A 27,630-nucleotide genomic window follows, 5' to 3' on the forward strand; every position below is an offset into this window, starting at 1 on the left:
GAAATGCATCGGCCCCTCATCCATCGAGGAGAGAGGGTACTGCAATTGGTGAGAGAATGTATTGGACAGGTAGAGCAAGAGAAACGTTGTTTAGATATGGAAAATAAGTTAGTTGACGGCTCTACCTTCACCAGTGCTTTTCATAGCTCTGCTCACGGTGTGTTGGTGAGTGGCTGCGAACCACATGTCTTCTTTGTATAATGGGATGCAAGGCTGTGAAGGGCAGTGCATGTTCCGTCTAAAAAGTTGTGTGCAAGAGTATTGGATTTCTCAGCAGCATTTCTCAACTGTTCTCCTTTGCAATTTGAGGCGCCATTATAGCAAAACTGGAATATTGCTTTGGTGCAAGAGGTTATTAATGCCCGGTGATGTATCACATCGTACAATTAGTTTCATAAATCTATCCTAGACCCACCCCCAACCCAAACCAGGTAATTATCTCTGGATTACTATGTCCATGGTGCTGATGCGCTGCATGCGCTACAAACAGGAGGGATGAGCCCAGAGCTTGGGCCACTTGGTCATTTTGCGATACAGTGCACTTTTCTAGGGACACTGAATCAGGTAATATTAGTTTTTCCTCCGCTTGTATTCAGGAAACAGTGAGGACACTCATTGACATGATTTTTTTGTCACCGGGGAAATAAGCATCCATCAGGATGCTGACTTCCATCGATCCAAGCCTTTCGGCTCAGAGTCAAACACCCTCCCCTCCACCGCACCGTCCTGCCTTGCGTTTAGTGCTGTGATTTGTGTGCACTGTGCGGGTCATCGTGACTCCTGGTCCAATTCAGAATCCAAACCCTTTGTGACATCACAATGTGGGGGCGTCCGTCCGACTGTAATCCCTTGATGGGTGGACTCTGTGACTAATCAAAGACTGGGATTGATCTGTCCATCATGTATCTCAGTGGACATGCCCACTTGTGAGGTCACAAGTGGGATATCTGTTGAGTATGATATCGATACCGGGAGTACAGCTCCTCACATCATAGGCCACACCTTTTCTGAGGCTGTGATCACCTCCATTATATATTTATATCGGTAAATATTTTGAATGAGATTATACTATTATACTATATTATTCGACTATTTATTAATTCATTCGATTATATTATCATACTATACTAGTAGTACTATTTATTTCTTCACATTTCCAGTGTTAATTATTTATTTAACATTGTGGAAATTTACTTAGAGCAGGGCTCCTGTGTGCTGTGGTTTTGTATGCATGTGTTTGCTTCTGTGCCCATTCTATATGATACAATGTATGTGTACGTGTGAGTGTGTGTGTGTGTGTGTGTGGTTGTGCGTGTGTGTGTGTTGTTTTAATTGAACAGCACCAGAACAAGTTCCTATCAATTTCTGTTGATATGGCAATAAAAGTACTGAACTTGAACTGCTGAAATTGCAAGAAATATTGAGCTTCGTTCTCCATATTTTAGCTGTTGCTTCCTTGGCTATCCAACCCGCTAACCAACACGAAGAGGAATGAAGCAAAAGTAAAAACTATGAAAAAAAAACAAACAATACAAAATATAACGATCTCATTGTTTAAACATAATGGCAGAGACTGCTGTCACCCTTCCATCGTTATAGTAACAGAGATTTTGGCTATGCTTGATTCTGAATGATGGAAGAGTGACAAGGCGGGATTAGCATTTGTGTGCTAATGCACGTCTGTGTGTGTGTTTGTGTGCAAATATTTGTGCATGTGAGTCTATGCAAGTGTGGGTGTGTTTGGGAGAGTCTATATACATGCGTGAGTGTCTGTGTGTGTGTGTGTGTGTGTGTGTGTGTGTGTGTGTGAGCTACTGTCCTAGGCCGGGCTGAAGTGTAGGAGTCCTCGTGCTGCCACATCAGGCTCTCCAGCGTGACACACACACGCTGAGACAGCCGAGTAATTGCCGTCCAACTTTCCTCCTCCTGCTCTCTCCCTCGAGGACTGGAGAGAGAGTGAGAGCGAGAGAGTGGATGTGTAGTGCACTCTGGTGGAACACAGGGAGGGAGGGAGAGAGTCATGCTGAGAGGGAGGGAGAGAGAGAGAGGGAGACAGAACATAGAGATGTGGAGAGAGGGAAAGAGAGAGAAATATAGAGAGAGAAAGAGGAATATATACATATATATGTATAGAAATAAAGACAGGGAGAATAAGATAACAATATTTATAAATTGAAAGATAGAAATTAAGACAGGGAGAGGCATGGTATAGACAGTAATCTATTTATATATAGATACACAGAGAGTGAGAAGTTGAGGTACAAAGAGAGCCAGAGAAAGTAATAGACCTAGAACTAGAATTACAGAGAAAGAGAGAGAGAGAACTGGAGGTAGAGTGAGGTAGACAGACAGGGAGAGACAGAACTAGAGGGAGAGAGAGAACTGGAGGTAGAGTGAGGGAGAGAGAGAGAGAGGGAGAGAGATAACTAGACTAATAGAGAGAGAGAGAGAACCGGAGGTAGACAGAGAGAGAGAACTAGAGGTAGAGTGAGGGAGAGAGAGAACTCGATGGACAGGGAGGTAGAGAGAGAGGGAGAGAGATAACTAGACTAATAGAGAGAGAGAACTGGAGGTCGAGTGAGAGAGAGAGAACTAGAGAGAGAGAGAGAGAGAGAACTAGAGGGAGAGAGAGAGAGATGTAGAGAGGTGAAGAGGAAGAGGAGTATGAGGAAGAGCAGGGGAGATAGCGGGAGTGTTACGCAGCCATCCAGGGTAGAACACGCAGGACCTCTGTGCGTTTCACTATTGCGTCTGCTCTTTGGTCGTTTGTGGGGAATTTTTTTATTTCTTTCGTGAGATGGATCTCTGATGAAGAGGAGGAGGAGGCAACGGTTTATTTTGGGCGCGTTGTTTTGGAACGAGGTCGTTCCTCCGTTGGAATCTCCAGCCCAGCCGGAGAACACTGGGATCCCCTCAAAACTGCAACCAGCATAGTACTTTAAACTGCGCAAGTATACTGGAGTACCTTCCACTAGCAGTATATCTGATGCTCAGATCATAATACTATACTTTAAACTGTGAGGAGTATACTGGAGTAGCTTCCACTAGTGTATTACTGCTCAGATCATAGTATAATACATTATACTGTGAGGAGTATACTTGAGTAAATTCCACTAGCAGTATAGTGTATTACTGCTCAGATCATAGTTCAACACTTTATGCTGTGAGGAGTATACTGGAGTAGCTTCCACTAGTGTATTACTGCTCAGATCATAGTATAGTACATTATACTGTGAGGAGTATACTTGAGTAAATTCCACTAGCAGTATAGTGTATTACTGCTCAGATCATAGTTCAACACTTTATACTATGAGGAGTATACTGGAGTAGCTTCCACTAGCAGTATAGTGTATTACTGCTAAGATCATAGTTCAATACTTTAAACTGCGAGTATAATGAAATACTTTTCACTAGCAGTATAGTGTTATACCGGGTGACAGGAATACTTTCTGATATTGTATTTGTCCCACTAGAAGTATACTGCAATGCTGTCTTATTACAATCTAACACTTTCTATTATGAAGATTACTTGCTGTATTGCGTCAAATGTTTGAGTTGACCTTATCTAAAACATTGTTTACAGATTGAGTAAAAGATAACGATCCAGACGTTATTATATTTTGAGTGTTCTGTTATATGGAGCCAGTTTTTAGGATGCATATAACCTGTTTTAGTAAGCCATGATGTCGTGACTCCTAGCTAAATTCGCTACGGAACTTCAGTACTTGGATTTTTTTCGAGTATACCAACTGCTGTGTGGTTGGGATGTAAACGACGGCCGTTGCCAAATCCTGCGCCGGAGATATCAACTATCAATTTTGACCAGTCATGTTGATGTCCGTCTGGTACGCCAAAAAGATGGGCTCTCGTTTTATCCACAACGTGCGTAAAGCCCGGAGTCAGCATACACGCCTGATGGTAGGAGCCCTGTGGAATATGGTTCTATTGTTCTAATACCACTAATAAAATACTAGCGCGTGTTTCAACTATTACTGCTGTGTTCATGATTTTAAATTAAATACCGAAAAAAGATAAAATGCTATAGGAGGCGCGTTGACATTTCTGCTTTGAAACCTTCTTGTGAACTCATACATCTGTGTTGTTGTTGGCTGAATATCCCTACACACATACCGGATATATGTTCAAGCACAAATGACACAAAACCAATACGGCTCAACTAATAACAAACAGGGAGACTGAATGCACATATGATCAGATTTGTGTATAGATTCATATGTGCAATTCATATTCAAGACCAAACCCAATGGAACGAGAAGACGCCGAAACTTCAGACCACGAGACATCAACATCCATGAGCAAACACATTTAATTAGGGCTGCACTACCCTAAGGTCAAGACCGTCTGGAGAATGTTGTTTTGGCTCATTTATCTTTATTTATTTATTTATTTATTTATTTATTTATTTACAGTGGCCCTCTTTCTTTATTTCTTACTCTCTTCTTTATGTCTTTCAGGCTTCAGGCTTCGCTTCTTTTTGCCTTTCTTTCTATTTGTCTGCCTGTCTGTCTGTCTGTCCGTCGGCCTGTCTGTCTGTCTGTCCGTCGGCCTGTCTATGACTTACTCTGTCACTTCAATGACCTCTCTTTCATCCCCTGCTTTGTCTCCCTCCTCTTCCTTCCCTCTTTCTTCGTCGTTTCGACTTCATCTCTGTCCGTCTATCCATATCTCACTGTCCCTTTAAAAGTCTCTCTCCCCTTTAAACCCCTTCGTCTCCTCTCGCTCTCTCTCCCTCTCTTTCATCCTCTCTTCCTCTCTGACACTGACAGGAGCACGTTCTGTGTTCAGGATGGCAGGAGAAAGCCTTTTCATGTAGCTCATGTAGCTTAGCCGCAGAGTGGCCCCCTCTGCCCAACCCACGCGCCTCCACATTCAGATAACCACTGGGATACGTTCTGACATTGCAAAGTAACACCGGATAGGATTAACCACAAGTTACTGGTGTTGGTTTTTTATTGGAAGACTCCTCCTGGGTGTATTTTCTTCAGGGCACCCAGGGACACTGTTCAGGGTGTTTTCATATCAATTCAATGCATTCATCTGTATGTTTTTACCACACATAATCCAACTAACATGTTAGGTAGTAATAACAGATCAATCAAAAAGGATCCATAATTGTATTACCAACCCTTACCTCCTATACATGGGAAGTAGGGGATTGGGAGTACATATATATATATATATATATATTTATATATATTTATACATACCGGTATGTCATACTCTGTATCCATGGTTTATAATATATATTTGTATAGTATATCCCCTATATGTCTACAGAGGATGTACACATGAAGGGAACATAACATGTATGCAATGTTTTACTGTGTTCCTTTCCTAAAGCTCACACAAACACTTTGTGACTCTGGTATTCAAGCATTATGGTTATTGAGAAATGGCGGTTTGGTAAACATGGAGACTTCCAAACCAGACAGACAGAGATGGGAAAAGAGAGAGAAACCAAGAGCTAGCTAGAGAGATGAAGGGAGACGTGTATATATATATAGAAAGAAAGAGACAGAGAGAGAGAGAGCAAGAGAGCTAGATAGAGAACATATGGCTGGAAAGACAGGTCGGGAAAGACAGATGGATATATATATATATATATATATATATATATATATATAAAGAGAGGGAGAGATAGAGACAGAGAGAGAGAGCGATAGAGAGAGAATGAGGTTCTTTGATCACTGATTAAGGGTTAAAATTTCTGTCTGCTTGACCCCTTCTATCGGTCTGCAGATGAGGTCCACTTTGACGTTATACTCAATCCTAGCACCTGCCATTGGACACCGTTAAAGACTGAGAATATGGACCTGGTTCTGGGATATTATGGATTGCTAACCCATCTCATCTCAAACCAATTCGTCCTCCTTTGTTAATGTGTGTGTGTATAAGATAGAGCACGAGTTAGGAGAGAGGAGAGCATGGAAGAGAGACTGCATGTCAAAACACACCACTTTGTCAATGAGTCTGTAATTCCATTGACCCGCCATTCGCTGCATCACCTTCTTCCTTGTTAACAAGAATCTTGAGTGCTGTCACTGTCTATAACTCTCAGATTTCACTTCAGCACTGACCCCATGAGCCACATATTTATATGGACACTAGTAACCTCAACTTTATTCATCTGTATTGGGTCATTACAGGTAAATCACAATGGCTGGTTCCCGGGACATTATTTGAATAAAGGTGTTTCAAAGTTGATGACCTTTTCATTCATTGCTTTGTGTCCTCTTGTGAACATTGTGTGGTCCCCTAATCTACCGGTGCCGGCTAACTATCTCAGCTCTCTGCTAATTTACTGACGGAGAGACTGAGATAACAGGCATTCATGTCTCAGTGTCATTCAGCAGATGTCATTGTTGCATTGTTGAACAGGGAGATCCAGCTAGCTAGCTGCTCAAATTGCCTGACAAGAATTCTTACAGTTTTTCTTTCTTCCCACAGGGAAATTCTCCCCCAATGGTTGTGAACACGGACACACTCGACGGCTCGCCATACGTAAGAGTTCTGTTGAATCCTCCTCATTGAAAGTACCTTGAGAAAATACCTATAGATGATGATACAGTTATGTAATGTTTATGGGATGGAGTTAGGAGTCATTTTGTCACTTCCATGCCAGTAACAGTCAGATCATCATACTACCTAGGTGGTGAATTAAAATGTGTTATACATACAGTATGCTCTGAATAGATCACAAAAAGCATTTGTTTTTATAAAATTCCATCTTAAATTTGAACAAACCTATAAACAGGGTTCCTAACTTCCCTCTGTTTGACTCTGACACCACAATGCTGGTAACTGTTTTCTAGGTCAGAGACCATAACATGTTTCATAATTCTATCCCTCTTCTGGGATTGGCTTAATTTCCGCCATGTACCTTGTGTGTCGCTTACTTGTTTAGCCAGAAGGCGAACTGGGCTGTAGAAGTGGTGTTCATTATCAGGTACAAGCCAAGTAGAGGACTAGCTCTGAATACATATTTCCTCCATGGCGTATGGGTAACAGACAGTGTTGTTATTTTCTGTGTCGAAACTCCCTCGGCGAAAACATGCTGTTTGATTAGCAACACACACAGGTAAAAATGACAAAAGCAGAGTTCAATATATATTTTATAGCAGTTTGATTTGCAACACACAGAAAGAAACGGCTGAAAAAACATGTCCACTACATTTTTTACAGTGAATGGCTGAAGGTTATGACTTCAGCTGAAGGTTATGACTTGACACAGCTGAAGGTTATGACTGAAGGTTATGACTTGACATAATAAAATGTCAATATGACCAAACACTGTTCAACAGAAACTCATTTGTAATTAGTGTTTTCACCTTAATCAATTGACCAGTATGTGTATAATCATCCTCTGCACAGGTAAATGGAACCGAAGGAGAAATCGAATATGAGGAGATCACATTGGAGCGAGTGAGTTCTTCACCGTGAGCTTTGACACCTGAACCTTAGCCTCTCTATTTATTTGCACATGTTCATCTTTTTCCGCCACACAATTCTGATGCCATTGATTGTGGAGTTACATTTCCTATACGCATATAGCCTAGCATAAATCACTGACGCTGCTTAAGATAGTTCAGGGGGCTAATGTTATCAAGAATGATGGCTAAGGGCAGGGTAATACTGGCTAGGGTGTTCTGTGTCCGATCACTAGTGTCCACAATCTGCCTTCTGGTAGGCTGTGGATATCAGAGATCAAACCCATGATCAACATGCCCTAACCTGCTCCTTAATAACATATTCACTGTTCATTTCATTGGATAAAATCCTCCTGAACAGCTCAATAGTAATCAGTATGTTTTTGGTGACTTACTTTGACCTACTTCACTGCTACCCGCCTAGCTCACTGTTGGTGTCGTGTGCGTCTCACCCCAGGGGAACTCAGGTCTGGGCTTCAGCATCGCCGGGGGAACTGACAACCCCCACGTGGGCGACGACCCCAGCATCTTCATCACCAAAATCATCCCTGGGGGCGCGGCAGCCCAGGACGGCCGTTTGAGGTGAGACCCACAATGCATTGCTCTCAGGCTGAGATACCTAAACCCTGAGCTTAACCAGAACCCAACCCTAACCTCTGCCTCTGTCTAGGCTCTAGATTATTCGTGTCTTGAGGTAATTAGTGAAACTTAAGAAGCACTTTTTCATTTTACACTTTTAGATTCTATATTAATAAATTCTCTATTCTAATTCTTACATTCCATACTTTCACATTCTATATTCTTTATTTTGAATTCTTCATTATATAGCACAGGGCAGAACAGTATAGCAATGTAATAATTTGCTTTTCCATTGAGATAGTATGCTTGCACATGTCACATGTTTAGAGAACATATCACATGAATGAGTGATCTTCATAACCTGTGATGCTCCTGACGTCAAAACAGGTTTTGTGGTCAGGGTGTTTGTCTACAAGCTGAAATGTTCTCGGTTCAAACCCAAATCTCCACAGTCTACCCGTATACATCTTTTATGCATAATTCCTAACCACAATCTGCACCTTAAACACATACGTGTACAAGTGCATTCTAGGTCTGAATACAACTATCTGCTAAATAATAATAAAAAATGCAAAATATGGAGTAGATAAAGTACGTATGAACCCACGGCCATGTTCATAATCCATATTATATGCTGTGCATCAAAAAAAATTCATGAATTATTTGGCTGGTGTCAGCAGCGGTTCTGCTTCCATGTGCAGTTCCCTTGGTTTTCTACACATGGGACTGTCACTTCTTTCCTCTGAATGCCATTGCAAAAAAGCCTGACTTCCTCCTCCTGAATGTAGAGCACACTATAAACATGCCCTGGGAAACATCAGGGATAGTATGGCTGTATGTTTGAAGATGTGGTGAGGTAGCCACTGTATTTATAAATAGTTCTGACATGTGTCGTATCTTTCATACTCAGATGCTCAGAGAAAATAGGCTAGTGAGCCACGCAAGGTTTAAAAATGCAAACTTTAAAAACGCAAACTTTAATGCAATGTTGATGTGTGAATCTGGGGAATCTGAAAACATACAAAGAGTATGTTTTCGTCGGACAATGTGGGAAAACGTTACCAATGCTGAGAGCTGGTCTAAAAATGTCCACGTCGCTTCACATCGTGTAGAGGAAACCTTTGAGAATTACCTTGCCGCGTCATTTCACAGTCTTCGCCTAGATTTGCATAGCTTATGACTTTGTGGTGACTCACAATTCTCAGGGTGGGGCGTTGCAGGCAGCACAGAAGGGGACAGGTTAATCTGCACTTGACCCACGTGTGTGCACAGTTTGATCGACATCAAACAGCCCTGTGATGACAGCCTTGTGTGCTTTCTTTACAGCCATTGTGTAAAAGCCTGATATTAGAAAAGTGTGCTTCCTGCAGTGGATTGCCTTTGAATACTAATGCCAATCAATATGTGTGACAAAAGGATTGATTATGCTGTGTACACCTGGTCACTCTACTGGCCAATAATGGAGTGTGATTGGCTCTTCTGGGTTCCCTCTAAGAGAGACATACATGTATACCAAATATATGGTTTAATATTCTGTGATAAGTTCACTCTTTTAGCTCTCAGGTCATGTTTAAGCATTTCAGTTAAAGTCTTACCTTTAATGTTGGAGTTAAGCCTTGATAAGTCATCCTTTAAGGCGACAGATTGGACTCTGGTTTACATTGATATAAAATATTAAATAAGTAATAGTCACAAGGGTTTGAGCAACATGAAACAAACAAAAACACAACAAAACAAAAGAGATGGACATTCCAAGTTAGGGAAGAATTGTGTAGCGCTGTGCATAGCGCTGTTGCATCCAATATGCCCCACATATGTAATGACAATTCTAGTATAAGAACAATCAATATCGCCCAGTCAATCCAAGATGGCAAGATTTTTTAAATGATGGGAAAAAAAAAAAAAGTTGCCCCAATCCGAAAGGTACTGGGCTCGATCCCCAATGTCTGCAGCAAATCTCTAGAAATCCTTGAGCAATATGTCTTAACCCTAAAGTTAATACCCTGTATTAACTGTCTGACCCCTACCTGCTTCTGAAATGCCTGTCTCTGGACTGTCTAACCCCCAACCTGCTCCTAAATTACCTCTCTTTATTCACTGCCTCACCCCTACCTGCTCTTTACCCTCTCTGTATTCACTGTCTACCCCTACCTGCTCTTTACCCTCTCTGTATTCACTGTCTACCCCTACCTGCTCTTTACCCTCTCTGTATTCACTGTCTATCCCTACCTGCTCTTTAATCTGTCTCTGTATTCACTGTCTACCCCTACCTGCTCCTTAATGGCCTGTCTCTGTATTCACTGTCTACCCCTACCTGCTCCTTAATCTGTCTCTGTATACACTCCCTACCTGATCCTTAATGACCTGTCTCTTTATTCACTGTAAATCAATTTAGATAATCCCTAAATTGAAATAGTAAATGCTAAATCTAGGTACTCTACTAGATCGAAAGAGGAATGATCTTTCAAGAGAAAATGCTTCACCGCTCCCTGGTCCCTGTAAGCTGACGTCTTTTAAGACATCACATGACTCACACCTCAGATACATCCCTGGATCCCAGTATCAGGGGGCGAGAGATGTAAGATTCTATCTTTAGATTGGTTCAGCAAAAGCAACCTCACACTTGGGATAAAATTAGCCTTGGAGTACATCTTACCCCCTGAGTGTCGATGATACAGCGTTAGACTTTATGATCACCTTAACTTTAAGGCCCCGTCTGTCCACTCTAATGAGGTGATGATGATTATGATTATTTTGTGATTGTCTTGCAATATAACAGAGCTTTAGTTAAAGTATTTAAGGGCATGTGAGAAGGCATGAACCGAAACAGGAGCGCTGTTTAGGTTCCGTTATTGAAATCACTCGTACAGACGATAAAACTCAGAGAGGAACAACTGTTTTTACATTCAGCCGGCGCAGCAAGGGACGTTAACCTCAGCTGAACTCATCCCCTTCTGTTGTTCCCCGTCCTCAGCGTCAACGACTGCATCCTGTTTGTGAACGACGTGGACGTGAGGGAGGTGACCCACAGCCAGGCGGTGGAGGCGCTGAAGGAGGCCGGGGCCATCGTCCGCCTCTACGTCCTAAGGAGGAAGCCCGCGGCCGAGAAAGTCACCGAAATTAAACTCATCAAGGGACCCAAAGGTGTGTGTGTGTGCCTGTGTGTGTGTGTTTGTGTGTGTGTAATACAATGGCAGACACCAACTGTTGACACATCTGTCATTATGTTCTATAATTGCAAATAAAAGTTGCCTTTCCCAACACTCTTTTCTCCTCTGTGTGTGTGTGTGTGGCTCTCTCTCTCACTCTCTCTCGCTCTCTCTCTCTCTCTTTCTCTATCTCTCTCCCTCTGTCCCTCTCTCTCTCTCTCTCTCTCTCTTTCTTTCTATCTCTCTCTCTCTCTCCCTCGCTCTCTCTCGCTCTCTCTCTCGCTCGCTCTCTCTCTCGCTCTCTCTCGCTCGCTCTCTCTTTCTCTCTCTCTCTCTCTCGCTCTCTCTCTCTTTCTCTCTCTCTCTATCTCTCTCTCGCTCTCTCTCTCTCCCTCTCTCTCTCTCTTTCTCTCTCTCTCTCTCTCTCTCTCTCTCGCTCTCCTCCAGGGTTGGGTTTCAGCATTGCTGGAGGGGTGGGGAACCAGCATATACCAGGAGACAACAGCATCTATGTCACCAAGATCATCGAGGGTGGGGCAGCCCACAAAGATGGCCGACTGCAGATCGGGGACAAGATACTGGCGGTGAGACCCCTTCTTTATGTTACGTATGAAGAAATCCAGCAAAAATCCACCCCCCACACTGTGGGCCTCTCTGTTCTCTTCATGGTCACCGACTCTATTCAGTCAATCAAACTTTATTTACATCAGGCTTTTCCAGCAAGGCTGAAATACTTAGTGCTTAACAAGGGAAAAAAACAAACAACTACAACATTAGTTTAGAAATGTAGCATTTTAAAAAATCACAGCAGAAGAATCAAAGAGATACATTTGACAAGTAGAACTCAACATAAATGGTATTGCACACTACCCGATAAGAAAAAAAATAGTAAACTGTTTAAAGATTTGGCTCCCACACAAGGTTAGGTTATATCAACAACTAAAACATCCAGAAACAATGACAAGCCTGCTGTGACACACAATGGCGTATTAATTATCTGGAGAGAAATAAACGTACAGCCGTAATTTTCATGGCTGGAGCTGACATTCACGTATGTGTAGGATGGGGGCTTGAAGCCCATTATTTCCCTTGTACCTTGCTGCCACCCGATGGACAAAACTGGAACTCCAGTTAGCCTGCGATTATCTGAAAATAAATAAATAATCGTTTTTACCAAATTATGTCCTAGTAGTTTGCATCAGATCGGAGAATATGTTCAATCTATAAATAAAGCAATTCTAAATCCGTAACTTTTTTAAACTGTTTGGATACAGTGTGCTTAATGTGGGGGGGAAAGGATAGTCAACAGCATGCTGATGTTAACTAGCAGCGTGCTACATGCTAATGCTTAATTTACTGGTGCAGTTTAACAGCACGCAAAATGCTAATGCTAACGGTACCAAATGGTACAGGTGAACACCGTGTGTTTGGAGGACGTGATGCACGAGGACGCGGTGGGCGCGCTGAAGAACACGGCTGAGGTGGTGTACCTGCGCGTGGCCAAGCCCAACAACCTGTACCTGACCAACTCCTACAACCCCCCAGACCTCACCAGCAGTAAGTATACCCCCGTAGTCTAAATATGAAACAAAAGAACAATCACAATGGCCTCTCTCTCATTTACCTATGTCCCTCTACCCTTCAGGCCTCACCAGCACTGAGTCTCTCTCTCTCTCTCTCTCTCTCTCTCTCTCCCCCCCTCTCTCTCCCCCCCTCTCCCTCCCTGCCCTTCCAGTTAGGTATAGCACTAGAGTTTCAAGGTTGATGGTGTAACAGCCGGGAGGAAAGTTGTTGTACCGCTGCGAATGCACATGAGCACAGCTCCCTGAGCTTCAGTGATTGACACATTATAACGACACGTGGCTCCCATGACTTTGGAAAGTTATTGTTGCTCAGTGGTGAAGCAATTATCTTTTGTGACCTTTTACCAACTCCTTTTAAAATTGTTCTTGCTAGAGAGTTTCTGTTTAACCATATCAATACTGATGGTTACATTTAGGTGTACGTTTGACAGGGTTAAAGTTAGGGTAAGAGATGATTACGCTGAGGTATGTAGTGGAACGTTTAAGGTTAGGGCTGTGTTTATGTTTTCTGTATATTGAGGTTAGGGATGGCTACATTCTTATTATTAGGTTAGAGGTGATTTGGTTAAAGTATGTTGAGGTATTAAGCGGCTAGGTTACAGTATTTAGTGTGGTTAGGATCCCAGGACTGTTGTAATGGCTTCCAGCAGTGTCTGTTTAGTCTCTTCCTTCAAAAGCACAACCTGGGCTGCATTTATATCTTTGAATACCGGCGTGTTTCACGTCAAAGCTCTCCTCCAGGTGTTTCACAGATATACCCTAAAAGTGATGAGTCAGGTTTTTTTGAGGAGGACAGGAAAAGCGAAATGGTAAAAACAGATTTGTCGATCTCACATCTAAGACTTGGGGGACAAGTGCCATGTGCTTCTTGTTGAATAGTGAAACCAGGTGTTTCACAGGAATGTGTTCATGCTGCCAAGATTTTTTGAAAGTATGCGGTGAAGACATCTGTTTTAGTGGTGCTGAGACTGAGAGCCTACACAGAACCCTGTAAGAGAAGCTAGAAGGTTCATTAATGAGTGTCTGTAGCAAATCGATTTGAAAACCCTGCTAGCACAAATGATGGGCTGCAGCGTTACCCTTTTGGTTATAATGGCTTACAACCTTTGTTAATTATTAGCTTTATTTATTGATTCCTGACGGGAAGTACCAGACATTGACTGGAATAAAAAATAGATTCAAATTGAAAACTGTAAATTTATGTAAATTATATATATATATTTATGCTGTACCTAGTTTCTGACATGATGCTGAAATAATTTTTGCTTGTTTATTATTTGCAGCATATTCTCATATGGACACGGACCTCAGCCACCCCAACTACCTTGGCTCGGATTACCCACAAGCCCTCACTCCCACCTCACCCAGCCGGTTCTCACCTGTGCTGCATGGCATGATGGGCGACGAAGACCTGCCCAGGTAATTAAGAGAACAGCAACACGATTGGATTCGGAAAGGTGGCTGGTTTGTTACCTTAGATTCTCCTCTCTACTGCTAACTCCCAAAGTCCATGGGAGCAAGAAACATACAATAAAGAATCGTAACTCACAACTCTCCACGTTCCTCGCGGGACGTGCAGGTTATGGGCGTTTGCTTCGGAATGGTTGATGTTGGTTGAGGTTGACGTTGCCATAGGTGTGTGAATGTTTGGTATTAATCTTCAAAGTGCTGCAGGTGACCACAGAGAGGAGAAAGTTACGCTCTGTTTACCATTTGCAGAGAGCAATTTCTATACATTTTAATTGAAGCTTGAAAAACTATTATATACTTCAGTTAAAAATGCCTAAGAAATTTATGTTTTTGGGGCTGAATCCACAGTGTAGGGGTTTGATGTAATAATCAGTAATTATTTAATACCCCGTGGATTTTCTCATTAGTGTGGCTAGTTGATGGAACCAGGAATCCCTTATATGGCCACAAACATTCACCTCACACCTCAGTGGTCATGTGACTCCAGGCCTTCGGATGGTTCTCCTAAACATCTGATTAATGGCTGACTTCACAGGATCACTTCTTCCCCTTTCCACTCCCTTATGTTCCACAGTCTATCTGTAGGTATTGATGCATTGAACATTGATAGGCAGTTAATATTGATCACAATTATGATCATTTACTTTAATCAACGTTAAGAAAACAGACGGGAGTGAGATTAAAAAAGTACCTCTTGGGCTGCTATGAATATTATTTAGCATTCTTTTCCTCTGAGTATTATGGTTTGTTTCAATAGTTTCATAGGTTTTGTTTATATCTGTTTCTTATGCATTATAGTTCTAGTGCAAATAATCAATCACAATGTTGTCCCTAAACACCGTCATGGTCCCATCTTGAGGTGCAGAAGAAGGAGCGAGATAAGGGAACGCCTTGTGACTCCATGCATATCATTTAACACTCCTCTGAGTATTATGGTCTGTTTAAGTAGGTTGTATCAATCTCTCCTTTTATTGCAGTTCTACTGGTATAATATTTTTCTCAATGTCCCGGTTCCTTTATTTACCAAACTAAACGAATAAACAGCAGGGATAAGATATCTCCTTGTGACTCCATGAACATTGTTCAGCACTGTTCTGAGCTCGGTCTGTCGTCGTCCCCCCCCCCCCCCCCCCCCCCCCCCAGGGACCCGAGGAGAGTGCTGATCCACAGGGGGTCCACGGGGCTGGGCTTCAACATCGTGGGAGGAGAGGACGGGGAGGGCATCTTCATCTCCTTCATCCTGGCCGGAGGCCCGGCCGACCTGAGCGGAGAGCTGCACAAGGGAGACCAGATCATCAGTGTAAGACCACCAGAGCACAGTCGCTCACCAGCCTCCACAAAACACTCAAGACTCATTCAGAGTTCAACCAGATCATCAGTGTAAGACCACCAGAGCACAGTCGCTCACCAGCCTCCACAAAACACTCAAGACTCATTCAGAGTTCAACCAGATCATCAGTGTAAGACCACCAGAGCACAGTCGCTCACCAGCCTCCACAAAACACTCAAGACTCATTCAGAGTTCAACCAGATCATCAGTGTAAGACCACCAGAGCACAGTCGCTCACCAGCCTCCACAAAACACTCAAGACTCATTCAGAGTTCAACCAGATCATCAGTGTAAGACCACCAGAGCACAGTCGCTCACCAGCCTCCACAAAACACTCAAGACTCATTCAGAGTTCAACCAGATCATCAGTGTAAGACCACCAGAGCACAGTCGCTCACCAGCCTCCACAAAACACTCAAGACTCATTCAGAGTTCAACCAGATCATCAGTGTAAGACCACCAGAGCACAGTCGCTCACCAGCCTCCACAAAACACTCAAGACTCATTCAGAGTTCAACCAGATCATCAGTGTAAGACCACCAGAGCACAGTCGCTCACCAGCTTCCACAAAACACTCAAGACTCATTCAGAGTTCAACCAGATCATCAGTGTAAGACCACCAGAGCACAGTCGCTCACCAGCCTCCACAAAACACTCAAGACTCATTCAGAGTTCAACCAGATCATCAGTGTAAGACCACCAGAGCACAGTCGCTCACCAGCTTCCTCAACACACTCAAGACTCATTCAGAGTTCAACCAGATCATCAGTGTAAGACCACCAGAGCACAGTCGCTCACCAGCCTCCACAAAACACTCAAGACTCATTCAGAGTTCAACTAGATCCTGCAAAGCCTCCCCCCTTCCCCTCCCACACCCCTCTTATGCGCTTATTGTATGTTGTACATTCTGGAACTTAATATACGCACTTATCGTATGTTGTACGTCCTTGCACTTAATGGGTTACTTTGTTCTATCCTTACTGTACCGACAGCGATATATTGTTTCACTTTCTTCTAACAAATGTACTGAGTGTAAGTCGCTTTGGATCAAAGCATCTGCTTCTGGTTCTCTTAACAGGTGAACGGTGTGTACTGTAGTATCGGTTGAGTTAGATAGAGATAGTTTGTCATGATGATGGGGATAAACAGTACAGTGTGTCATGGTGATGCCGTCTCACAGGTGAACGATATGGGCTGTGGTAGTGATACTGATATGCAGAGGGGATAGTTACTGATAGTGCTAGACAGTGTGTGACAGCGGTGTTGTCTAACTGGTGAACGGAAGGACTGAACAGAACTAGTGATGGTGTATAATGGTGATAGATAGTGATAGTGATAGATAGTTGTATCGAAAGTGATGGATAGTTATCGAATGTGATGATGATAAATAGTGTGTTATATCACACTCAAACAGGCGAACAGTAAGAGTGATAGTGATAGTGTGTAACAGTGTGTAACACAGTGTGTAACAGCGAGGGGCACTAACAGGTTTATAGGTGATAGAAAGTAGGTGATAGAAAGTAGGGCTGGGTTTTGCCAGGTACCTCCCAATTCAATTCAATTTGATTCTTTAGGTCTTGATTCGATTCGATATCGATTCGTTTCGATTTGATATTGATCCAATTGCTTCGATATCGATTCAATGATACGTGCAGATGACAAAAATACCTAAATATTATTTAGAATCAACCATTTCAGAATGAATTAACCATTTCATTGTGCTTTAACTAGCAAAAAGGGACTACACCATTGTATAGTATTATTCCTGAGCTAAACTTGCAGCATTAAAGTATTAATCATAGCATGGACAAATGAAAGGGCATGTACATTTAGGCATACGCGCTTCTAGATTAGAATGACTGAGTATGCTTCTTTTTTTTTATTTATGGAAATAATCGATTTCAAAAAGATTCTGAATCGAAATTGAATCGAGAACAAATAAATTGCAGTGCATTGATGAATCGGTTTACCCAGCCCTCATAGACAGTGATGACAGACTTTAACGGCCCTGGTGTCTGACAGGTGAACGGCGTCGACCTGCGGATGGCGACTCATGAGCAGGCGGCCGCAGCGCTGAAGAACGCTGGTCAGACCGTCACCATCATCGCTCAGTACCGGCCAGACGGTGAGTACCAACACCAGCAGCGGGACTGGGCCCTAAGCCACACGCACACGGGGCCACACGCACACAGGGTACCCCCCGTCGGGGATCAACTCGGGACCCTGGCCTAGTTCTCCCCACATTTTCTCTCCCCGCGCTGTTATGCTGATCCGTCAGTTTTTTTTCTTTTTACTGTGTTCGGTGTGTAAATAACAGCTATTAGGTTGTCAAGTCCAATTTATTTGTGTCGACCTTAATCACAGCTAGCGTCTCCGGGGGCTGGATCGGGTCTTTTTTCAGCGGTGATACTCACACGCTCAGGAAATGATTAGGGAGCGCAGATCCTCCCTGGTGGAATAATATTGTGTGTGTGCGTGTGTGTGCGTGTGCGTGTGTGTGTGTGTGTTCTCAGAGTACAGCCGCTTTGAGGCAAAGATCCACGATCTGAGAGAGCAGCTGATGAACAGCAGTATGGGATCTGGAACGACCACGCTACGAAGCAACACCAAGAGGGGATTCTACTTAAGGTAACTAACTAACTAACCAACTAATTTACCACCACGCTACGAAGCAACTCCAAGAGAGGGTTTTACCTAAGGTAACTAACTCACGACCACGATACTAATGGTTGTAAGTCGCTTTGGATAAAAGTGTCAGCAAAATCGCCTCAGTGTCAAAGGTTTGAAGTAGAGGCCTCTATTTTGTGAACCAACCTTTACCTGCTGCTCTCCATCCCCCAGGGCTCTGTTTGACTACGACAAGACGGCAGACTGCGGCTTCCTCAGCCAGGCGCTGGGCTTCCACTTCGGGGACGTGCTCCACGTCATCGACTGTGGGGACGAGGAGTGGTGGCAGGCCCGCCGGGTCACCACCCCCAACGAGGCCGAGGAGATGGGCTTCATCCCCAGCAAACACAGGTGGGTCTGGGGCCTAGTCCCTAGAAAACACAGGTGGGTCTGGGGCCTAGTCCCTAGAAAACACAGGTGGGTCAACACAGGTGGGTCTGGGGCCTAGTCCTTAGAAAACGCAGGTGGGTCAACACAGGTGGGTCTGGGGCCTAGTCCCTAGAAAACACAGGTGGGTCAACACAGGTGGGTCTGGGGCCTAGTCCCTAGAAAACACAGGTGGGTCTGGGGCCTAGTCCCTAGAAAACACAGGTGGGTCAACACAGGTGGGTCTGGGGCCTAGTCCCTAGAAAACACAGGTGGGTCTAGGTTCTTCATCGCTAAAAGCACAGGTGGTTTGGACGCCCACTATCGGCTGTGCTGTCTGTTGTCTGGCCTGTATGAAGGAGAGAACCTGGCTCTGGTATTGGAGTTGCTTTATTGCTTAAAGTATTCTGCTAGGCCCCCCCTCCCCACGGGTGGGGATATGACACCTCATCCACTACCAGTGTACAGCAACCACCTGGGTGATGCAAGTGTGTGCCAGAGCACTCACCACGCACAGGCAATCACGGTAGGAGGGGTGGGAATGAAACAATACTGTAATAGAGAGCGGGGAATGATTAAGTCGCCTAGTTGGCACTCCAACTCCTTTTATGATGGCCATGGGATTCTGTGTGGCCACAGGGAGTCCATTCGGTAGTTTTAAACGTTTTCTTTATGTCTTCCCCTTTCACAGGGTAGAAAGGAAAGAATGGTCTCGCACCAAAGAGAGGGTAAGCCTTAACAACCTCGAACAATCCTAACGAACCCAGAAGTTCTCTCTCTGTATCGTGTTTAATAACCTGTTTGTGTTTGCGTTGTTGTTTGTATCGTAGGACCACAGTCGCGAGACTCTGGGCTCTCAAGGTCAGTGGAACGGGAACCTGAACCCTACAAACTCACTGTGTTACTCTACTTTGTACTGTGTACTGAGTCCAAATGCTACAAGATTGCTAGCTGCTTACATTGAAACAGTGCAATGTCAAATGGCTGATTTGATAACTTTCCTGTATATTTTATCCATCTAAAACATTTAACTGACAAAAGCAAACAAAAGAGGATGAACTCAGCATTGACTTCAATGTTGTTGACTTACCTCCCTCAACTCAAAAGAAAATGTCTGCTTCCCTGCCTACCAGGAAAATGTCCTTTATTTCTAAGACGGGTTATTGTCCTGTGCCGTGAATGTTAGAGTGATGTTTACAGTTTGTCTTTTGTTCTCTAGGGAACCCACACAGCTATGAGACGGTCACACAAGTAGAAGGTAAGGTCCTTTCCAGACTCTGGTTTGAATTGAATAGAACAATTCTCTGGATAAACATCCAATACATACTCTGCATCAAGTAAGGTAAATTCGATCTGTATAGCCCTTAATCACAGTTACATTATGTAACTGTGATGTAACTGAACCGCCTTTTTTTCGAAAACCAGTTGAAGATGACATTTTTTGAAAATATATTAGATTGGTAATTAAACTCAAACTCAATCATGAATGTGTCTGGTTATCCGGCACACATAGAGAGTGATCAAAGTCTTAGGTTTGTTATCTCATGGTGTTAATGCAGCCATCCCACTGATGTAGCCGTGGTGGCTAGTGAGTAGACTGCCAGCCGTCAGATGGCCTAATAATCCCGTGTTTCTTTGTTTCCTCTCTTCCCCTCTCTGTCTCTGTTCTCTCCGTGTCCAGTCCATTACGCGAGGCCCATCATTATTCTGGGCCCGGTAAAGGACCGAGTCAACGACGACCTACTCTCAGAGTTCCCCGACAAGTTTGGATCCTGTGTTCCACGTACGTCCCTTTACTTACCTCAATGGATGAATCCATGGATGAAATCCATAGATTTGTCGGTTTCTCCGTAGCTTGATCAGTGCTTCAATAGATTGATAGATTCTCTAATATATTGATGGGTTCTTCTTTAGATTGAACAGTTCTTCAGTAAATTTAGCGGTTCCTTCAAAGATTTTTTTCAGTAACTTTGATAGATGGTCGGATGGTCGGTTCTAAGATATTTCCTAATCCTGCTGTGGATGCTGCCATAGTGATGCATATTATTAACGTATCTTGTGTAGATTGCAAACCACCTCAGGACCAGCTTTGAATTTGGTATTTCAAAGAAGTACCAAATTTTAATGAATTGATGGGGTGTCTGAGAGGCGTTCTGATTGATTGACTGATTGATCCACAGACACCACGCGGCCCAAGCGGGAGTACGAGGTGGATGGGCGGGACTACCACTTTGTGTCGTCAAGGGAACAGATGGAGAAGGACATCCAGAGCCACCGCTTCATCGAGGCCGGCCAGTACAACAGCCACCTGTACGGCACCAGCGTGCAGAGCGTCCGGGAGGTGGCTGAGCAGGTAGGACCGCCCAGAGAGGGTCCGCCACTACCCGGCACGGCCCAGAAACAATGGAACAGGAGAACAGAAGACAGAAGGCGTATGGTTCTTCTTACGCACACACCCAAACACACATGAACACACAAATGAAACAAATGCGTACATAGACACTCATACCCACGCACATGCTTGGGTAATGAATTCATTGAGTTATTAATAATCACTTACTCTTTATGAATTTAGCGGACGCTTTTATCCAAAGCAAAGAATATTCATTTTTTTTATGAGACCCATTCATTCATTCAAGGAGCAGGTAGGCATCCTTGGGCGAGATGCCTACAGGTAGACTGGCGATATTTTGAGGGATTTGAGTCAAGAACCTTTCTGCTGGGATTCAAACACCCTACCTCCTATACTTTCCTGCCCTCCCCACACACACACACACACACACATACATCAGTATCAGGTATGGTGTGGTGACGGTGTTCTGTGTGTGTGTGTGTGTGTGAGCAGCAGGGTAAGCACTGCATCCTGGACGTGTCGGCCAACGCGGTGCGCAGGCTGCAGGCCGCCCAGCTCCACCCCATCGCCATCTTCGTCCGGCCCAAGTCCCTGGAGAACGTCCTGTATGTACACACTCTGAGTCAACGCACTACACACCCTCACCCAACATAGATCCATATGGGTCAGCTGGGTTGGAACCCTTGGTTCTTTGGGGAAACTTTGGGGCAACTAACCAAAATGGCCACTAGGGGAATCAGGTCTAAACAGAACGGGTCAGGGTCAAACAGGACAGGCACAGTTCTATCTTTGACATTTATGTATCTATACAGTATATATATTTGTATCGACAATTCTGTGTATATGTGTATATTTTTATTTTATTTTCTACTGCCACGATGCAATTTTGCGTTTGTGTATTATTTGTATTTATTATATCCTCATAATTCTTAATTCATAGTTCTTTCTGTCCTGGGCAAGGACATTGTGACAGAAAGTATTCTGAATCTGAAGGCACACAAACAAGACTGCCTGGCAATAAAAAAAGGGCAGCTTGTTTAAGCAACATAACACAAGAAAATACAACTTCATTAATCCCAGACACGCATTTATAAGGCTACGATACAATGTGTATTATTGACAGGGTTGTGTATTGATGAATTATACCAAGATAAAAGTCACTCTGATGAGCCTGTCTACAATTACACATTTTTGCATATTAATCACAACATCACAAAATTAATATTGCTGATTAGGCCTTGAATTAAATATGTTTGCATACTAATGACTTAATACAACAACACAATGAATATTGATGACTTTGACTAGGATTAAATATGGTTGCACAGTGACGGTTCGTTCGAAAACAACATTAACATTAACTCTGACCGAAATAAAATGAAACGCTTGTGTGCGCTGATATCTCCCTAGGACAACACAATTACATTTGATGATGTGTGAGTACTGACTTTGCATTTGTCTGTTGTTCTCCCAGTGAGATCAACACCCGTCTGACGGAGGAGCAGGCCAGGAAGGGAATGGACCGCGCCCTGAAACTGGAACAGGACTTCCTGGAATGCTTCTCAGGTAGCCCCTCCCCACACACACACACACACACGCGCCCTCCAAGAAACTAAGACAGAAACAGGAAACAATGTGTATTCTGTTTCTCATGCTCGTGTGCATTAGTGATGCTGTCTCCTGAGATGTTGTTGATGTTTGATGTTGATGTGTGTTGTGTGTTGATGTGTGTTGATGTTGCCTTGTTCTTTGGCGAACGCCCATCAGTGTGTAAATGATGGCGTGTGTGTATGTGGCTGTGTCTGAGTGCACATATTTATGAGTTGGTGTAGGCACCGTTTGAAATCATCGTTTGGAATGGTTTCACCAGGGTGGGCGGGGGCTCTTTGGATAGAGAAGGACTTGGCACGTTGGCAGCTTGTAGCCCACCCAGAGGCCTCTTGTCAATCTCACGCGAGCGAGAGAGTATGACAGATGTGCCCCCATTGTTTCATATACACACACGCCTCCAGCGCGCCTCTGTTCTCACTATCTGGTCCTCTGGTCCTGGCTGTCACTCTGAAAATCCACCCAGCATCCTCTTTGTTTTCATCTAAATCTGTTCCCTGGAAAGCCCTGCAACGCGAGCCGATTCATCTCGATCGGTTCTCCCTTTAATGCATTTACAATTCTGAACTTCTAAACTGTATCTCTTGATCTGACATTTCTCCTTTTCTTTCCCAATTCTTCCATCCCACCTGTCTTTCCCTCCTGTCGCTTCTTCTCACTCACTCGTCCGTCGCCGCTCCGTTTCTGTCCTCCATCCCTCCATCTATTTCCCCCCCCCTCCCTCACTCTCTCTCCGCGGCGTGGCCCGTGGACCCTTCCTCCAGCCGTGGTGGACGGGGACAGCTTTGAAGAGGTCTACCACAAGGTGAAGACGGTGATCGAGGAGCAGTCAGGGCCCTACATCTGGATCCCCACCCGAGAGAGGCTGTGATGACAATGTGCCCCCCGACCTCCGCCGTCCGCCCCGCTAACCGCCTCCCCGATACCGATACCTCCCGCCCGGCCGCCACCCTACCTTGACCGAAACCCCTCCAATCACGTCCTCACAGCCGGCCCCCTGACCCCCACATGCAGATGATCACAGAGAGGAGAGAGAGGGGAGGAGTCAGGAGAATGGAGCCCGACTGAAACCACAGAATGAGAGGGTGGGAGATGGAGAGAAAAGATATGTAAAATAAGTACAGAGACTTACAAAGAGGGGGGTGATACATCTGATAGAGATTTCAGGACGTGTACTGGGACAGGAAGTGGAGAGGGTCAAATCCAAGATGGCTTCCTCGCCCCCGGGCAGGAACACATTGTTCAGACCTGGACCCCCTCCCTCTGTTCTCCATCCGCCTCCTCCTCCCCAACGACTCGCACTAGATACTCACCCCTACTAGCCCCTATTTCTCAAAACACACCCCTCACCCCTCCAGCCCACCAACGCCAGACACGGGACTGCGACCAACAGATAGGCTTTAATAAACGTCCTCCCTGTCCATCCTCTTTCTACATCGGCTGGCATTCTCTTCTCCTCCTCCTCCTCTTCCTCCTCCTCCTCCTCCTCCTCCTCCTCCTCCTCCTCCTCCTCCTCTCTGCCTGCTCCTCAGCCTCTCTTCCAGATCAGGGCGGGGGTGGGGAGAGCGAGAGAGGAGAGACTGACTAGGAGGGCTTCGTCTGGATCCGAAGTCTTAGTGTGGACGAAAAGACGCGTTTTCTGAACCCGAACCCACAGACTCGCACCTTGGCGACCGTGACTGACCATTTGAATCATTTATGCTCATTTACAAAATATTGCAAGGAATTATTTATAAAAGAAGAAAAAAACAAGAAAAACCGCTGAAATTATATTTGGGGGTCAAGATGTACGCTGAATTTCTGCATGCCTCCCGAGAGAAGAGAGTTCGGTGCGTGGGAACGTCGGAGACGGGGGGGGGGGGGGGAGGGGGGGGGGGTGCTTGAGACGTGGCCGGGTGAGTAACTGGGTTGCTGTCTCCTCCTCTACCCCCTCTCCCCTCGGTTGATTCTCACAGAGAGGGAGAAAGAACGAGAAACAGCTGTGTGGCGGTCTGGAGCAACCGCTACCTCCCTAGCCTGCAGCATAGCCCCTCTGCTCTCTAACCAGAACCACACACACACACACACTCAAACACACTATCTTGTGATAGATAATCACAAACACACACATACACACAGCTATAAACACACACATATACCACACAAACATCCGTGTACGCACATGTACTCAACCTCAAAATCCATCTGCTATCAGGCACACGCTGCAAGACACACATCCCCAAAGACACAAAGTTGGTTTGAGCTAGTTTATACCCTAGCACAGTGCTCTCCAGGGGACTGGATGTTCCTCCCCAAACTACCCACTGGGTTGAATGTTATTCATTTAGACACCAACAAAGCTTAGCTTCAGCACAGCGCTGCTAGCCTAACTTCACACACCACAGTGCTGTTAGCGAAGCGTCAAGATCCAACAGCGCTGTTGGCTAAAATGCACAGCATTATTAATTGCAGAGCTTCAGTACTGCACAGTGCTGGGAGCTAAGCTTCAACACACCACAGTGCTGTTAGCTTAGATTTGACCACAGTGCTGGTAGCTTAGCTTCTCCACCCAACAGTGCTGGTAGCTTAGCTTCTCCAAAACGCTGCAGTGTTGTTAGGTTCAGCAAACCCCAGTGTTGTTAGCTTAGTTTCACGACACCACAGAGCTGCTAGCTATGCTTCAACAAACCACATTGTTGTTGGCCTAGCTTCCACTCACCATAGAGGTGGAAGCTTAGCTTTAGCACAGAGCCAGTCCCACTGACCAACAACATGGGGTCCTCACCAAGTGACATATACACTGTTCCCACTGCGTGTGTGTGTGTGTTGTTGTGGTTGTGTGTGTGTGTGTGTGTGTGTGTGTGTGTGTGTGTGTGTGTGTGTATGCGGGTGCATGTGTGTGTGTGTGTCTTTGCGTGTGCGAGTGTGCATGTAGTCCTCAGTATGGGAGGATTACATTTTATTTCCCACCCTTCCACCGATTCTCTGCTTCTTTCTCCCTCTTGCATCCACGCAAATTATCACTTAGTCATGTTTAACAATTCAATGGCCTATATAAATATATGAATATATATATATAAATATATATATCTTTTTTATAAGAATTTCTTACAGGTCTTAGACTGTAAAAATGGAAGACCTCTGGATAAAAAAAAGACATTGATTTCTTTGGGTGATCTTGCTGTTTCAGTTGATGAATTAAGTTGCTTTTCACTGCTGAGAAACACCGTCGAGGGAATGGGAAATGGCCGAAACCGTTGATGTCACCTCCGAAACATTAACAGACAGTTGACATGTTTTGTGTGCGTTATAACAGAATCCGATGTAGAACGCATCTGTGTGTGTGTGTGTGTGTGTGTGTGTGTGTGTGTGTGTGTGTGTGTGTGTGTGTGATTGGCCAGGATAGGTGTGTTTTATTTATGTATACAATCAGAAAATAGAATACCTTGGTTTATTCATCAATCATAATATAAGATTCTACTATATAGAAAGGTGCGGGTGTCAGAGCAAGTGAGGGCAACGTGCACGGGAGACATTAGTGCAATATTGTTTTGATGTTATGCAACGAAGGTGGATATGTGTGTGCGTTTGTGTGTGTGTGAGTGTGTCTGCAGAGATTATATCAGTATATTTATCAAGTTTGCACTGATGGCATCATATGCTACAGGTATGGATGGACGAAGGGCCGCGCTGGACCGCCTGACGGACGCCTCGGCGTCCTCTATCGCATGTGTTTGCCTTTACTTTGTTTTGCTTCGAGTTACAGCGACACACGCGTGGAAGTGACAGTGTGTTGTGGACGTGAGCATTCATTATTTATTAAACCCGTTTCTTTTGACCACACATCCCCCTCGCACGCTACGGCCAGGAACGGCCGGCGCTGGGGGAAATGTCGGTTGATCCTTGGTTAGTTTGTTTTATAGGTCGGTTTCCAAAATTCAGTTTCTGGGCCTGTGTCGTTTTTTTGTCTTGATTTTGGGGGGAGGGGTGGGGCTTTTGGGTGTTGGGGGCGGGTCTTTGTGTGTGTGTGTGTGGGGGGGGGTTGGCAGGGTTTCCTGAGCCGTTGTAAATATTAGAAATCTTGCGGGGACATGTGACTGGACTTTTTTAGCCATGCACACGGTTTGACTGGATGAACGTTGAGATCATATCAGAACCTACAGCCCATTGAATACACACACATAGACACACTAGCCCTCACACACACACCGACAAACATATGCACATGGATGCACATACACACACACGTAAGCACTCCCACATATCGACACATCCACCAAATCACTGAGAAGCGATGGCATCACATCACATGGGACATGAATAGAAAATCTTTCAATATCTTTGTTTTAAAGGTTCAATGTATTTCTTATTATCTCTCAGCCATCCTTATCATAGTGTGATATTCCTTATAAAATATATGAATTTTTACAGAGAAGATTGATTATAAAGTTACAACAAAGTCGACCGATGCAGAAGAATATATTTAACAATGACAATATCAAGCAAAATAACATGTTCCAGTTCAGTGAATCGCTTGTTGTAAATTAGCTATAAATTAATAAAATGAATTTAAAAATGCTTTCTGAGAATCGACTCTGCAACGCTTGTTTTATTTTGTCCCTGTTTATTTTGCATTCATTGTTTGGAAACATTGGGCTCAGGCTACGATCAGTCTGTTTATAGTCAGCTTCTGAAATGTGCTCTAAATAAAGCAAAATCTACGACGCAATGTGCTTACATTGGTGTGCATCCGCCTCCTCACACATTGGTTTAACTCCGGTCCGGTCAATGTTTTGTGTATAGCCCTTAATCACAGCCACTATCTCCAAGGCATTCACAGGCTGCATTTTACGACCCCCCTAAACATCTGTCCCTTATACCAATGTCCCATAAAGTAGTTGGCTGTAGTCTTCTCATGTCACCATACCCACCAATAGTCAGTCTGTTTTTATTAAACCGACCTTACCCTTCCAATTTTCATTTTCAAATTATTACTGAAAGCCAGGAATCTCCTATCCTGCGAGACCAACAGGGATCGCGACCCCAAAGTTGGGAAACCACGAAGTAAAAACTAACCTACAGCAGAGGGCGCTCTTCC

At 44.3% G+C, this 27,630-nt stretch overlaps 1 protein-coding gene across 1 annotated transcript in view; it reads left to right on the plus strand.

Moving 5' to 3' along the window:
• dlg4a (discs, large homolog 4a) overlaps positions 1 to 23,424 on the plus strand; it is a gene marked incomplete at both ends in the record, with an annotated part of 71,255 nt that extends 47,831 nt beyond the window's left edge. Inside the window, 18 exons of the mRNA XM_079738852.1 lie at positions 6,469 to 6,522; positions 7,393 to 7,443; positions 7,906 to 8,030; positions 11,002 to 11,171; positions 11,624 to 11,760; positions 12,589 to 12,733; positions 14,043 to 14,178; positions 15,373 to 15,529; positions 17,582 to 17,684; positions 18,073 to 18,187; positions 18,401 to 18,577; positions 19,284 to 19,320; positions 19,802 to 19,850; positions 20,274 to 20,375; positions 20,773 to 20,945; positions 21,441 to 21,550; positions 22,420 to 22,511; positions 23,318 to 23,424. Of these exons, the coding sequence (XP_079594978.1) occupies positions 6,469 to 6,522; positions 7,393 to 7,443; positions 7,906 to 8,030; positions 11,002 to 11,171; positions 11,624 to 11,760; positions 12,589 to 12,733; positions 14,043 to 14,178; positions 15,373 to 15,529; positions 17,582 to 17,684; positions 18,073 to 18,187; positions 18,401 to 18,577; positions 19,284 to 19,320; positions 19,802 to 19,850; positions 20,274 to 20,375; positions 20,773 to 20,945; positions 21,441 to 21,550; positions 22,420 to 22,511; positions 23,318 to 23,424 (2,040 nt within the window). The remainder of the gene's footprint in view (positions 1 to 6,468; positions 6,523 to 7,392; positions 7,444 to 7,905; positions 8,031 to 11,001; positions 11,172 to 11,623; positions 11,761 to 12,588; positions 12,734 to 14,042; positions 14,179 to 15,372; positions 15,530 to 17,581; positions 17,685 to 18,072; positions 18,188 to 18,400; positions 18,578 to 19,283; positions 19,321 to 19,801; positions 19,851 to 20,273; positions 20,376 to 20,772; positions 20,946 to 21,440; positions 21,551 to 22,419; positions 22,512 to 23,317) is intronic.
• Positions 23,425 to 27,630: the final 4,206 nt, after the last annotated feature.

The sequence above is a fragment of the Pollachius pollachius genome (assembly GCF_949987615.1).
Source record: "Pollachius pollachius genome assembly, chromosome: 6".
Taxonomy (NCBI): domain Eukaryota; kingdom Metazoa; phylum Chordata; class Actinopteri; order Gadiformes; family Gadidae; genus Pollachius; species Pollachius pollachius.